The sequence below is a fragment of the Lampetra planeri genome, chromosome 1, assembly GCF_965212315.1.
Source record: "Lampetra planeri chromosome 1, kcLamPlan1.2.h2, whole genome shotgun sequence".
NCBI classification, from domain to species: domain Eukaryota; kingdom Metazoa; phylum Chordata; class Hyperoartia; order Petromyzontiformes; family Petromyzontidae; genus Lampetra; species Lampetra planeri.
Genome location: NC_136107.1, coordinates 13487328 through 13501693, shown reverse-complemented (window position 1 = coordinate 13501693; position 14366 = coordinate 13487328). Strand labels below are relative to the sequence as shown.

Sequence of the window (14366 nt, the reverse complement as noted above, 5' to 3'; positions counted from 1 at the left end):
TGGGGAGGGTGAGTGGTCAGGGGTGAGGGTTAGTGGTGAGGTTGAGTGGTGAGTAGGAAGGGTGAGTGGGGAGGGTGAGTGGTCAGTGGTGAGGGGTCAGGGTTAGTGGTGAGGGTGAGTGGTGAGGGTTAGTGGTGAGGGGTGATTGCTGGTGGTGAGGGTGAGTGGTGAGGGTGAGTGGTGAGGGTGAGTGGTGAGCGTGAGTGGTGAGGGTGAGTGGTGAGGGTGAGTAGTGAGGGTGAGTGGTGATGGTGAGTGGTGAGGGTGAGTGGTGATGGTGAGGGGTGAGTGGTGAGGGTGAGTGGTGACGAAGAGTGGTGACTTTGAGTGGTGAGTAGTAAGGGTGAGTGGTGAGGGTGAGGGTTAGTGGTGAGGGTGAGTGGTGAGGGTTAGTGGTGAGGGTGAATGGTTAGGGTTTATGGTGATGGTGAGTGGTGAGGATGAGTGGTGAGGGTAAGTGGTGAGGGTGAGTGGTGAATGGTGAGTGGTGAGGATAAGTGGTGATGGTGAGTAGTGAGGGTGAGTGGTTATGGGTGAGTGGTGGGGATGAGTGGTGAGGGTGAGTGGTGAGGGGCAGTGGTGAAGGTGAGTGATGAAGGTGAGTAGTAAGTAGTGAGTAGTGAGTGGTGAGGGTGAGGGTGATTAGTGTGCAGTGAGGGTGAGTGGGGAGGCTGAGGGTGAGTGGAGAGGGAGAGAGTGAGTGGTGAGCGTGAGTGGTGAGGCTGAGTGGTGGTGGTGAGGGTGTGTGGTAAGCGTTAGTGGTGAGGCAGAGGGTGAGTGGTGAGGGTGAGTGGTGAGTGGTGAGGCTGAATGGTCAGGGTGAATGGTGAGAGTGAGTGGTGAGGGTTAGTGGCGAGAGTGAGTGGTGAGGGTGTGTGGTGATTGGTGAGTGGTGAGGGTGAGTGGTGAGGGTGAGTGGTGAGGGTGAGTGGTGAGGGTGAGGGAGATTGGTGAGGGAGATTGGTGAGTGGTGAGTTGTGATGGTGAATGGTGAGGGTGAGTAGTGAGTGGGAGTGGTGAGGATGAGTGGTGAGGGTGAGTTGTGAGTGGTGAGTGGTGAAAGGTATTGTCAAAGCCCACCGGGCTTTGACAATACCTTAGTATCTGTGTATATATGTAAGGTTATTAAGAAATATATTTTTCACCCGGGCAACGCCGGTTACTTCTGCTAGTACATATATAAACCAATACAATTCTCAGAACGTTTCGACTGCAACACAAGCTATTGACAGGTATGTATTTATGTTTTTTGTCTTTGTTTTGTTACCGCTGTGCGCACGCACCACGTATATCTCCCTTGTAATAAAGCCGGAAATCTGCCAAACGGGGTCATCATTGCAGCAAACAAAAATTTACTCAAACTTAAGTTGCCCTTTTGGGGGGGGAGGGGGTCGGGTTATTCACCGATTGGCTGGTGGGATCCCACCCACTGCGTGCTGCGCAGCTGCCGATACGTCCCTGCCAGGGAGGAAGTTGACGCCACGGGATTTTGGACTTGGAACGCAGCACCCGCCCGTGTTCGTTCTCGCCGACGATGGCGGAGCAGCGACTTCGCCTGTTCCTGGGCCATCTCCGCCCCGTATCCTTTTGCAGACGCTGCTACGCTGGCCAACGTTGTGGCGACAAGCAGCCCCAGGAGACACTGAACCGTTGGGGCCAAAGTTGGCCCAACATTCCAGCCTTGTTTACTGTGCTGGTGGTGGCTCTTCGGGCATGGCGTGACTAGAGCAAAGGGCACGCTGGCCATCGCTTGCGCACTTCATAGCCACGCTGCTCTCTTGAGCGATGGTGTGTGCTTAAATTGGCTCATTTAATCGGTGGAATTCAAAGCTCTGCGCGGTGGTTGTTGTTGAGATGTGCGGTGCTTTTTACGGAATGTTCATTGTGCAGTGACTGTTCTTGTGGCAGTGGCGTAGTTGTCGAGTGTGCAGGCGTTGCTACTGCGCCGGGACTCCCGGACCGGAGGGACCTAAGGAATTGTACAAGCGACAAGGAGAGGGGGGAAATTGGAGAGGGGGGCCCCTCGTTTCATCGCTTGCGCCAGGGCCCATGCCAAGTAAACGATGCCACTGACTTTTTGATTTGACAACACTGGTCGGGTTGCAACAGGGACGCCTGTCTTGTTGTAACTGCATTGTATTCATACGTTACATACACACATTCTATAAGGTTGAACCGTCCTGTTAAATGTACTTGTATAGCCAAAGTTGAGCCAGACCACGATTAAAAACAAGTCCGACCGGGTGGCGCTGTGCTCGGACGACGATACGAAATGTAAACGTTGCTTTTGTGATGAATCCCGGTAGGTTGATTTTAGCCCAATCATCGCAGCGCGGTCTATAAAAATAAGTACAGTGGTACCTCGGTATACGTCGTTAATATTGGTAGGAACCTCTTGGTTACACCAGCCCACGGGATTATTGTGTCCATCCGTCGTGCATCAAAAAATGGGTGAGGAGGGTGGGGAGGGGCTGGGTGGGGGGGCTGGGTGGGGAGGGGGTGGTCACCCTGTGGTGCCCTTATAAAACTCAACGTTTAACCTACTCACGCTGGCTTGTGCCTGCCCTCACAGTCGGCTATATTTGCGGAATACACCACGCCGCCGTTGACCCTGGCCTTTGACCGAGCAACCCAACGTTCCTACCAGCTCCCCCTCCACAGGAATGTGTTTGTCTGTGGCAAGATAATCAGTCTTAGGTACTGCTATCCCTGAGCATAAACCCTCAACCCTTACCCTAAACCTTTACCTTAGTACAGTAAAACCTTGGATTGCGAGTAACTTGGTCTGCGAGTGTTTTGCAAGACGAGCAAAATTTTTAAATAAATATTAATTTGATAAACGAGCGAGGTCTTGCAATACGAGTAGTACGTATATGCTTTGTCTGCCGAGCGTCACGTGATCACAACTGATATACGAGTGCATTGATATACGAGTGCTTTGGATTACAAACACGTTTCCGGAACGAATTATGCTCGCAATCCAAGGTTTTACTGTACACCATACCAAGAATTGGTGCTCCGTAAGATCTTGAAATAACCAACTTGATATCATTTTTCAGATATGGTTTAAAATGCAAAGTTTACAAAGTACAGATCTAAAACCATTCTGTGTTGCTGGCAACCTTCGTGTCGGTGTATTTATCAAAATTGTTTACTCTTGATTTTAAGCTTTCGTGACTGCAGGAATTCATACTCTTTGGTTCTTTCGGTAAAGTCACGTAAGTAGAAAAAATAATATATATCGACGTTTCGATCACAATACAAGCAACCATCTTCAGGTGAAAAAGGGGAAATCTGCTGAGGCCTGCCTCAAAATTGTTTACGTTTAACATTGTTTACATTTGTTCATTTTCCTTAACACGGTCCTCAGAGCCCAAATCCTGTTTCACAAGGTGCGGTGACATCCCAACACGGCCCCTCATCCAAGTTCAGGTTGGCATCTCTCACATATGGCAGATGAATACCAACTTATAAATCTATGTCAATAACATTGCCTTAAAAGTAATATATTTACGTAATAAGTTATACTCTTTGGTTATTTCGGTAAAGTCACGTAGGTAGAAATAAAATAAAACATCACAACGTTTCGATCGCAACACAAGCAATCTTCATCAGGTGGAACAACCACAGCAAGAAAATGCTGAAGTTATGTTTATAGCAATTGCCATTTTTTATTAGAGGTGCCAAAGCCCAAATTTACATGGGCTCTGGCTGTGTGTAAGAATGATTTGTGAAAGTTGACGTGGTGGTTTTGTCATTTTCATAGATTTTCGTGGATGGGCAAGTTGGCATTGACTTGGATAAACACCTAAAATAATCACATGTTGGGTTGTAATTTACATATTTGCACAGGGCCTGTTGATTTTAGTGGGGCACACCATATTTTCAGGGCGAATGAAAAACACATCATGATGCTATGCCTGAATTAATAGGCCTCCAAAAACTGAATCACACCCTTGATATTAAATAAGTAATTATTGCTGCAAATGACGAAATTACATGGAATGTACCGAATCTCATCAGATCTCGGAAGACAGTTGAGCCTGGAGTGTTTTGGATGGCTCAACATGTGCAAACAGGTTGTCACAGGCTTTTGGGTCTATCTGATGAGCAGCAGAAGACAGTGCAGAAAAATCAGTTGATGTACTGCATGTCTATGCTCCCGTATAAGATTCTAAAATTACATTCCCTCACTGACTGGCATGGTCAATTTGGTCATCTAACCCCCATGATCCACATGCTGTGGAGATCTGCTGCACCAACAGTGGCTTGACAAAGTGCGGTATATGTACAGACATGATTATTGCTAAGAAAATGCACACACTGAATTTTTTTTTCACAATGATTCTGGCAAGGTACACTTTGGACAATGGGATTCTGACACCAGAGCAGAGAGCCTTCTATGAAGACAATGGATTTATTGTCATCAAGGGGCTGGTGACAGATGAAGACCTGGAGAGATACAGGTTATTACAATTCTGTGAATATGCTTTTTAACATAAAACATGAATTAAAACTTGCTAGACGTGATATTAAGCCACATTGAACGAGAGTATATCTAAAGTCACTTGTCATGCTGTAAATTAGGCATTTAACAAATCAAATCGTGCATGTAAATATTTATTATTTGTGTTTCAAATATTTTGTAGGTATGAAGATTATTTAATAGCATCGCATCACCAATCGAGACAATGCATCAACATTGGGGGTAAATGGCACATTTGTTCACTGGCCAAACCTTCAGAGGGGCCCACGAAAAAAATATGCATTTCATTTCTTATGAAGAAAAGTGGCACTGTTCATTCACGTTATGGATTTATTAATTGGAGTGCATCGTAGTAGACGAAGCTGTGGATTTTGTGTGTGTGTATGTATGGTTGGGGCAATGAAGATTGGGTGGGTTTTTCTGCTCTAATGTGCCAGGGGAAAACATACCTAAATCTGTCCCTGGTTGCATGGCTAATGTAAACGCATGTCAAGTTAAAACAATTTGCTGTAATCCTATGCACAAATTACAGTACAAAAGACGAAATGTATGTGGAGTGTCAGAATAATTACCGTGCAGTTGTTCGGAATCTTCCGGCTGAAATTATACACTGGTTGTAACGGTGTGCGTTGAAAGGGATCGTTTTGAGAGGATTTGCCGGCGGGAGGTCACCGTCCCAGCAATAACGATCATGCGAGACATAGCCATCGCCAAGTCCAAGGTCGCTCAAGATCAGACTTCCGTCACCAAGGTCCAGGACTTTCAAGAGGACCCCATTCTCTTTCAGTACTGCCAGCTTCCAGAGGTAGACTGACACCTTTTCATTTCCAAATGTGATTGTTGCACTGGGAAAAAAAACTAGCAAAAATATGTGTGGCTGCTTATAAAAACATCTTGGCAAAATATTCCCTTAATATGAGGTGGCCAGGTGGCTCAGAGGTCAGAGTACTGAGGTGGCCTCCCTGAGATCCTGGGTTCTCATCCAAGCAACCACCTGGGAATAAATCGGGTTCTCAAGTTTAGTGGTGGTCTTAAAAATTACCATATGAAATTTGTTTCTGCAATTAATTTGGCTCGATTCTGTAAAGTTGACTGTCATGCAATGAACATTACTCTTATCACAAGGTGAGTGGGCATGTTCTGCCCCATAGTCTGTTAGAGATCACTTTAAGGGATCTAAAAATATGTTTTGTGATATCTGGTTTTGTTCTCTAACAAATAAAACGTTCCCTTTTTTTACATTTATATTAGAAGCTCATGCCAATATTTCCCTTTTATTGCATTTAAATCCATATTGTCTGACTAGTGAATCCAATATCACATTAAAACACTGATAATGATATAGATTTTTAAATGTAACGTAGATATAATATTCCATGCATGAAAAGCTTTCATTCTTGAGAGATAACAACTTGAATTGTTGGATGTGTTTCCGGGTTTCATGTTGCTCCACGTGCTGAGAGATTCTTCAATTTCATCACTTCCTGAAGAAGCACGTGGAGCAAAACGTCAAATCTGGATCGTATCAACTGAGCCTGAGCGCAAGGGGGGTTGGGGACGTGAGATTGACTAATAACTTAAAATGCTTTGCCTGTTTTAGCAACATGTTAATTTGCATTCATGTTTTTGTCCCATGTAACGTTCTGGAGATCCAGAGAGTGATGGACAGACACTTACAAATTATATATATGCATAGACTACCCGCCGCCACACTTGCTCCTGGTTGATTCTGGATCGCAGGAACCTTTTCGTTCTGACCCATTTCCACCCCTGGTTACAACCTGAAAACGCATCGGAGAGCTGTATAGCACAAACTCCAAAACCTATGCAGTAACAACCCGAGTCGTTTCACACCACCAGCCCCTGACATCCAATATCCGTCTATGTGCAGATGCTGCAGTATGTGGAGTCCTTCACAGGGCCGGACATCATGGCTGTTCACAGCATGCTCATCAACAAGCCGCCCGATCCTGGTATAAGGCTAAAATATGTTTTACCCATCATGATTCATTCCTTAATGTTACCATTTTCTGCAAATGCTATTTGGTGAACTGACATAATTTGGCGTCGCGATTTGATTAAAAAAGCATTTTTTTATTGTGGTGAATGTAGCACCCCTAGTGGCTGCAGCGATCACAGAAACAAATTACATATGTGATGGGTTCACTGAGAGACACACACTAACTCAGGAGGCAACACGTTTATTCTATGGACCACAACGGGATAACTACATAAACCGGGTCAGGACAGTCGGCACACTACCTGACTGACCCACTTTGCCGAGCACGAAGACCGAAGACCCAGGGGAAGACGTAATACGGAGGACTCCATTTCAGCAGACAGCCCCGACCCAGCCTCGGGACCTCCCTTTTATGCTCCCCAGCGTGGCCTGGCTCCGTCCTCAGCCACGCACCCTTCTGGAACCTACCAGAAGGGTCTGGGCCATACCCCACATGTCCCTGTCATCTTTGGCCCAATCCTCACCCTGGCCTATCACGTGCCCTTGCCAGCCAACCGGGCTGCTACGTCCTCAGATGTCCCCTCTCTGCCAGCCACCAGAACTACGCCCCCGAGGGACCCGTTTCATGGATTTGCATGTCCTACTGGCAGAGAGGGCTTCTCCACTCCCATTTCCCCTCTATCAGTAACTGGCGCTAGGTCCCGTAGTGACCCATTATATGTCACTACACATACAATACAAATACGTTTACGTTTTGATTGGAGATTCAATGCAAATTATATGCCAATTGTTTACAAATGTTATACTTGAGGTATTAGAGTAAACACAATTGCAAATGAGGCAAAAAATCAGGAGAAACATGATACACAAGATTCCCAAAAATGTGATGTGAAAAGATGATTCCTTCAAATTATATTAGCCTGAATTGGGAGAATGTATCGGATCACTGAAGGAGGGTTATCATTACATGTGTACATGTACAACCATTTTGTCAAACCACTGCTGGGTCGTGGGGATTATTTGACCATACCTCACCAGGCTAGCAAGTGTATGTTGGTGAAACCAGGGCACATAGATGTTGGAGAATAGTACAGTACAACAATGGAATATTTTTCTGCAAATCCTCTGCACTGACAACATAATCCCGCAACAGCCTACAACACCTGTTTTATGCGTGGTGCTCGTCCTTTCATGCACTATCCAGGCTCAACCCTACGTATCTTGTGAGATATGATGAGGTCAGATGTACTTTGGGTGGTTGGATCTTGTGGCCAATTAGTTATTTCGAGTGATTTGATTTTTAGGTGATGTGGTCATAGAATAAGTACACACCGAGTGATAACAATCTCCGTGGCACAGCTTTGTTAGTTTGACCTTGAGGTTATCTCTATCTCCGCAGGCCAGAAGTCTTCGCGACATCCACTGCACCAGGATCTCCACTTCTTCCCGTTCCGGCCTGCAGAGCGCATCGTGTGCTCCTGGACTGCCATGCAGCACATCGACCGAGAGAACGGCACCCTGGTGGTCCTCCCCGGCACACACAAGGGAGACCTCAAGCCTCACGCGTACCCAGAGTGGGAGGTGGGATGTGTTTGTTGCGTCCACAGTGGCCGTTTTGCTCGAGCAACTCAATTTCTCCAGGAAGCAAATGATTAATACAGGTTTATTTCGTTATTGCTAATGCATTGCAGTCAGCCATAATCTATCCGCTGCTGAATAAAAGTCAACACAATCCATTGCCATCCATTGTGGTCTTTCCATACAACAATCCATCTTGCCACTGAACACGAGCCGATTTGATCGCTCTATCTCTGTTGGTGGACGTCCTCTCGGGTGCGTACCTTCCTTTGGCTACCACTTTGACCACCACTTTGGCCACCACTTTGGCCATCATCTCTTTGAGTGATGTGTCCTGCCCAAGCCCACTCTTTTTTAAAATAGTCAATACGATTTTTGTTTTTTCAAAAGTATATTATTAACACGTCAATACGATTTATTTAACCTGTGCATGTTTTTTTTTATGTTTCTCTTTCTATCTCTCATAGGAACTCCACCTCTGCTTCTTTGCACACTTTTAAGATTTTCTTTCATTTTCTTCATCAGTGGCCATGTTTTAATGTGCACTTATTTTTTCTTAATTATTCATTAGTGAATATCCTTTATTAACCAAGCAAAGCTTCACTAATTATTAAGGCTCTCTTCCAGGCAGGTAATAATCAAAACTCCGCACGATTAGATTCAAGAGTCTATTGCCATACTACCATTTCTTGCCACCTCGCAGCCAAAACCTAATAATACGTAAAAATGTGGAGAAGCAAACGGGTAGTTCTCTTAGTATTTTGGCCTCATTGTGAAATGTTGATGCCATTTTACGGTTTTGTAATGAAGCTCATTGGCCCTTCTACACAGAATACTGCTTGGTGTTGACAACCAATTTGCCAGCTACGCATGATATCAGTTTGCTTTCCTGACCTTAGCAAGTACAAATGGTACATTGTGCCATACAAATGGTATCTACTGGAAAGTTGCCTCCAAAAACCCTCAGGTTTTATTGAAACTATCCCCAGGCAAGTATAACACTCCACAGCACATTGCTATGTTATCACTACTCACTAGTAGAACTGAGAGATCAAACAATTGATCAATTCCAATGACATAAGCATTCATGTATTTGTTTTTGTGTGTGTTTGTGTGTATGCACAGGGAGGTGTGAATAAGCTGTACCTTGGGTTGCGAGACTTTGATCCAACAGCCCCGCGCTTTCACCTGTCGATGGAAAAGGGTGACACCGTGTTCTTTCACCCTCTACTGATCCATGGCTCTGGCATGAATCGCACTAACGGTTTCCGCAAGGTTTGTGTGAGTGTGTGTATGAGATTAATCAGCTGGCAATAGTAATGTCCCAGTTCTGGCTGCAATATGATAAATATTTATTTTGCATTTTTCAGACCTTTGTCTATCCACTGCTGAATGAAGGCCACTCCATTCCATGTGGGTTGTGGGGGTTGTTTGACCAAACTTAGCATCACTGGTCAGTGGAGGTTGGTAAAGAGGCCATGCCCTGAGTTGGTTCAGATATCATCACTGATGTTAATTGTGGCCAGAAATGGAACTCAAACCAATAAAAGCTAATGGAAAAAAATTGAGTAATTGATGCGATTCACTGAAGGTTATACTTGGACAAAACGTTAAGTTTTTAGTCTTTTTGCACTTTTTATTTATTATGAATGTAGTTGTTTGTGGTAAATGAATGTGTACAGGATGATAATTAGGCAAGTGTGCATGTGTAGTGACTGAATGTCACTGCGGTGCCGGGCTTGCGAGGCCACGGCAGATAATATGTTGTCGTTATGTGCAGCCCGGTTACTGGGCGTAGTACCAGCCCTAGCGGGGCTTGGGTGAGCGCTGGTTAGCGCAGAGGCACCACGTACAGTGTGCAGTGCGGGCTCCCGGTGAGGGAGCGAGAGAGAGTGTCAGCCAGCCAGTGTTACGTTGGGGCATGATACGCTGGTTGACCTGCCGACACGTGACCGGATGATATTGGAGGGGGGCCACCGGTGGACGGGGGCCGCTGGGTGATCACGTGGTATAAAGGAGCTCTCGGGAGCCTTCAGGAAAGAGCTCGAGAGATCTAGAAGGTGGGCGGGGCGAGGGGCGGAGCCAGCCCCAGCCCGGGCGGATATAACGGGGGCCCCGTGAGGGGCTCGGGGTTCTTCGGGTTGTTGGTGAAGAAGATGTGGGAAATGAAGAAGTGAGACACCGTGTTAAGGTAGTAGAGGAGAGGTAGAGTGAGAATAGACTCAGATATTGTTCCGGCTTGTGGCCAGAAGGTTGGAAGACTACATTTAGAAAAAAATTGCAGACCATAAAAGTTGAGAGAAAGATAAGGAGGGAGAAACTGAAGAAGACATGGCGAGAAGTTGTCAACAAGGACTTGAGAGCGTGCGGTATTACCGTAGAGGTGGCGATGGATCAAAGACGGGAGAGAGAGGACTTGGGAAGCAGACCCCACCGAGTGGGTCAAACGCTCAGAAGAAGAAGCAGTTTTAGATGGTATGGAAGTAAAGTAGTTTGAAAGCATTTTCTTGAAAGCCCATTGTGTATTTAACGGAGGATGTTTTCTTGGCGTAGACCATTTGTGCAGTGGTTATCACACTATGCTATGAACCCGGCAACTTCAGTTTGATTCCTAACCACGGCTAACATAAGTGGTGAGTGAAATATTACCTGGTCGTCTCGTTTCCCTTCACCAACCTGCGCTGACCAGCGTGGTGAAGTCTGGTCAAACAATCCCCATGATTAACATGGCATGAGGAGGCCTTCACCTGTCAGTGGATTGACAAAGGGCTGAATATAACATGAAATTGCATTTTCTAATGACTAATATCCTGCATGGCATGTTGTCCTCTGCCATCACAGTCCATCTCCTGCCACTTTGCAAGCAGCCAGTGTCATTACATTGATGTAAAGGGCACAAGTCAGGAGAACATCGAGGAGGAGCTCGTTGAGATGGCTCGGCGTGTCATGGGCAAAGATGTAAAGATCTCCCTTCGAGTAAGTTTTCTTTTATACGTTTTATATCGCTATTACTCGTTGCAGATTAAATACAATACAATGTGAATATATATATAGCATCTAAATGTGACCGGTCCTTAAGATTATGTACATTAACAGGCATTATTATTGAGCATGGAATTGAACAGGGCCAGGAATTGACAGCATGGATGGCTGAGTGGAAGGCAGTTTCACAAGTTAAGTTTGAGAAGGCAGTTCCAGACTATCAGGGCAGTAGAGGTTAAGGAGATATGGATTGCCTTTATAACCAGGTAAGATTCCAGAAACCAGTAGTTTCATATTAAAGAGAATCCTGGGTCATAGTAGTTGTTACTGCTACAGTGTACAACGATATCAGTCACCACAGTCGGTTATTATCAAACCTGCAATATCTTTTAACACCTAGGCTTTTGTGATCAATATGATTCATAAGAAATGTTTGTGTCAGAGTGCTTAAGTAAAATGTGTGTCATAAACCCTCCACCACCTGGCACAGCCAATTAACAAAGTTGTCATGTGAGCAAATGTGGCAATTTATTACTGCTTCAGCACACTGGTGTATTGGAGAGCAGTCTCATGACGTACAACAAGTGGGCATGACGTTTTGCTAATAACTACAACCAGCATCGTCAGGCAGTTGCTAGAATTGTGAAACTGTCCTTCAGTCTTGTGACTTTAATAGGTGGTGTGATGTCATCAATGTGCACCCACAAGAGAGCAGAAAGTAGTGATATCTCTTCAACTGAGGGGTACTGATGAAACCAAAAAGTATACAAATATCCATGATTGTTAATCTGAGCTAGATATTTCACGTGTATGCTTATGCATTTTATTAATTAAATTTGTTACCACTGTAATCGTATATCAGTTTGATAGCATGTTTAACCCTGGAAATTTAACTGTACGTATGCACTGATTTTGCAGGACATATGGAACTTAAAGGCAAAGGTGGTGAAGGGAAAGAGACTGCAACTGTGATGCTGCCAACAGCCCCTGGGTTTGCTGTGGCTTATGCTTCGTGCTTTCTCTTAAAACTGCTCTCAAAAACCCCACCACAGCCCACAGCCCATCAAGACAGCCACGAGCATTGCATAGCTTTCTGAGCATCATATTGTTCGTAGGAATATCACGATTCACCCCCTTTAGCAATTCGATAACTTGTCACAATAAAAAAAGGCCATTATAGTGAAGGGTGTATGTGAACCAGTGAGTATAGCGACACCACCTTTTATTTTACAATTTACCATGGTTGCTGTTCCCATTAACTTTTCGCTCATTGAATTATCCACCAATGCTGAGAACTCGCTCTGCTGAACTGTTTTGTCTAATCCACACTGTTCAACCACAATCCTGCAGGTGACAACACTTCTCTTACTGCTTCGTCCAATGCACTTCTATTTTTCCAAGTATATACTGTATTTGAAATTCAACAATGGCATTAACTCTCATGGTCGTATCTATTACACTGCCAGCAGCAATGCTGCTGGACGTTTTTGAACAGTTTTTGGCTGCTGTGATTGAAATAAATAAAAATTCAAACGTGAAGTTGCAGTTATTTTACAATGTGAAATTCGATTCAAATAATGAAGAGAAAATGTAACATAAAACACGAGAACGCGGGTTTGCATGATACATTGTGTAATTATTTTATTTAAAGTACAGATTATAACAGGCCAAATAAAGCATTTATAGCAGGTCCAGTACGAACTCGCAACTCTGCTTGAATTTACAAAACTGTACACTCATTCACATGCAGAAACTTCCCTTACCAGACGTCGATTGGGCATAACGATTCCCCTACGCAATTCAATTACTCGATACACGGGTGGATCACAAAATATCGGGGTGGTTTTTGTGTATTTTAGGACAAATCGGAACAGACCCCGACATAAGCGCACAATTTTTGTTGCGGCTGTTGGCAAATTGAAATTCCCCTAAACTAAAAATAAAGGAAATTCTACTCCAAATATATGGTACAAGGACGCGGTAAATTACAGGGTTCAATCCATCCAGGTAATTGTTGGTCATAGCTTGCTGGTGGGTGAATCGCGGAGCCCGTTGAGATTCACCAAGAATGGATCACACATTGCTTCGTGTAATCGGCCCACCGCTGTTCCAAACAATGCATTCTCCCGCACTGCTCTCTGCTGGCCATTACCTAGAATGGGTGGTGGTATCTGCATCCAAGCGCTAAACCACGGCTCCAAAAAGCCCCGCTTGGCTTTCCACATCTGACGAGAGATTGGGCGCGTTGTAGCCAGTGCAGATGCATACCTGACAACCCATACGGATTACCCGTATTCTTGTACAGGGAAATTGAGTTTTAAAGTCCATGAGGCGTACAGCCGTTTCAGTACGGGCACAAAGAGTTGCCTATTTGTTTTTGTTTCTCCCTTGTGATGAGACATTGTAGGATGAACGTTGAGATTTATCAGGGCATGGGGTGACCAATAAGGTCTGAATTGGTGTGTAATAAGGTAGGCACTGATAAGGGGTTGACAGGTATACAGATATTCTTTGGAACATGAATTCCTGCAGTCACGAAAGCTTTAAGTCAAGAGGTATGCAGATTAATATCTGGTACAAAAGATGTATTACCGAAGCTATCAACAGAAGGTGTGTACGTGTGGTAAATGTTATGTTGGGTAAACAGGACGAATGATCACGAGACTAAAAGAACAGAGAAATATTAAATTATCCCAAATACAACTGTCAGCAGTAGCAGAACACGCGTGCCAACAAGGACACTCAATTGATTTTGATAATGTTGAAGTTTTGTGCAAAACTATCAACTACTGGCCAAGACTAATTAGAGAATCTATCGGAATTGAAAGAAATCAAAATAACTTGAACCGTTCGGATAGCTACCGCCTTAGTGCTGCGTGGAAGCGAATCATCAAATAATATATTATTTAAATGCATGCCTACAAAGGGCATTACCGTTGGTACGGATATTTGAATCAACAATAGACTCGCATAATGCACATGCTTAATGTACGTTGCCTCAGTAATACCCCCCCCCCCCCCCACATTGTGCAAGAGCGCAGGAGCGTGATCAACACATCTGCGCCTCTACATTAAGGAACGAAACAGGTGGACTTCTCCACAAATCTGGCTGTCGCCTGATGAAGCTAGTTGTAATAACTGGCGAAACGTCGTTCTCAGATTGTAAATGTTGTGGCTTGGCTCTCCAACACACCGGTGTGCTGTACTAGTGACGAATTGGCACGTTCTGCTTACAGGACAACCCCTTACTGATTGGCTGTGTCGGGTGGTGGCGGGTTTTAACGACACATTTACGCGATCTAACCCAAACACCTCTTATTATGGAGGTATGCAGATGACTACTATACAGCATAATCTATC

General features: G+C 44.7%; 1 protein-coding gene across 2 annotated transcripts; it reads left to right on the top strand.

Annotated features, from left to right (window-relative positions):
* The first annotated feature begins 1415 nt into the window (after window positions 1-1415).
* LOC144718657 (phytanoyl-CoA dioxygenase, peroxisomal-like) lies at window positions 1416-12545 on the top strand. Of its 2 annotated transcripts, none has more exons than XM_078594081.1 (9): window positions 1416-1579; window positions 3371-3432; window positions 4356-4466; window positions 5123-5291; window positions 6378-6459; window positions 7846-8027; window positions 9150-9299; window positions 10866-11000; window positions 11925-12545. In XM_078594081.1, exons 1-9 carry the CDS (start codon window positions 1535-1537, stop codon window positions 11976-11978), a joined length of 990 nt encoding a protein of 329 aa, XP_078450207.1. In that variant the 5' UTR covers window positions 1416-1534; the 3' UTR covers window positions 11979-12545. The 2 variants fall into 2 exon arrangements, with proteins under 2 accessions (XP_078450207.1, XP_078450217.1); XM_078594091.1 differs by having other exon boundaries at window positions 1526-2056.
* Window positions 12546-14366: the final 1821 nt, after the last annotated feature.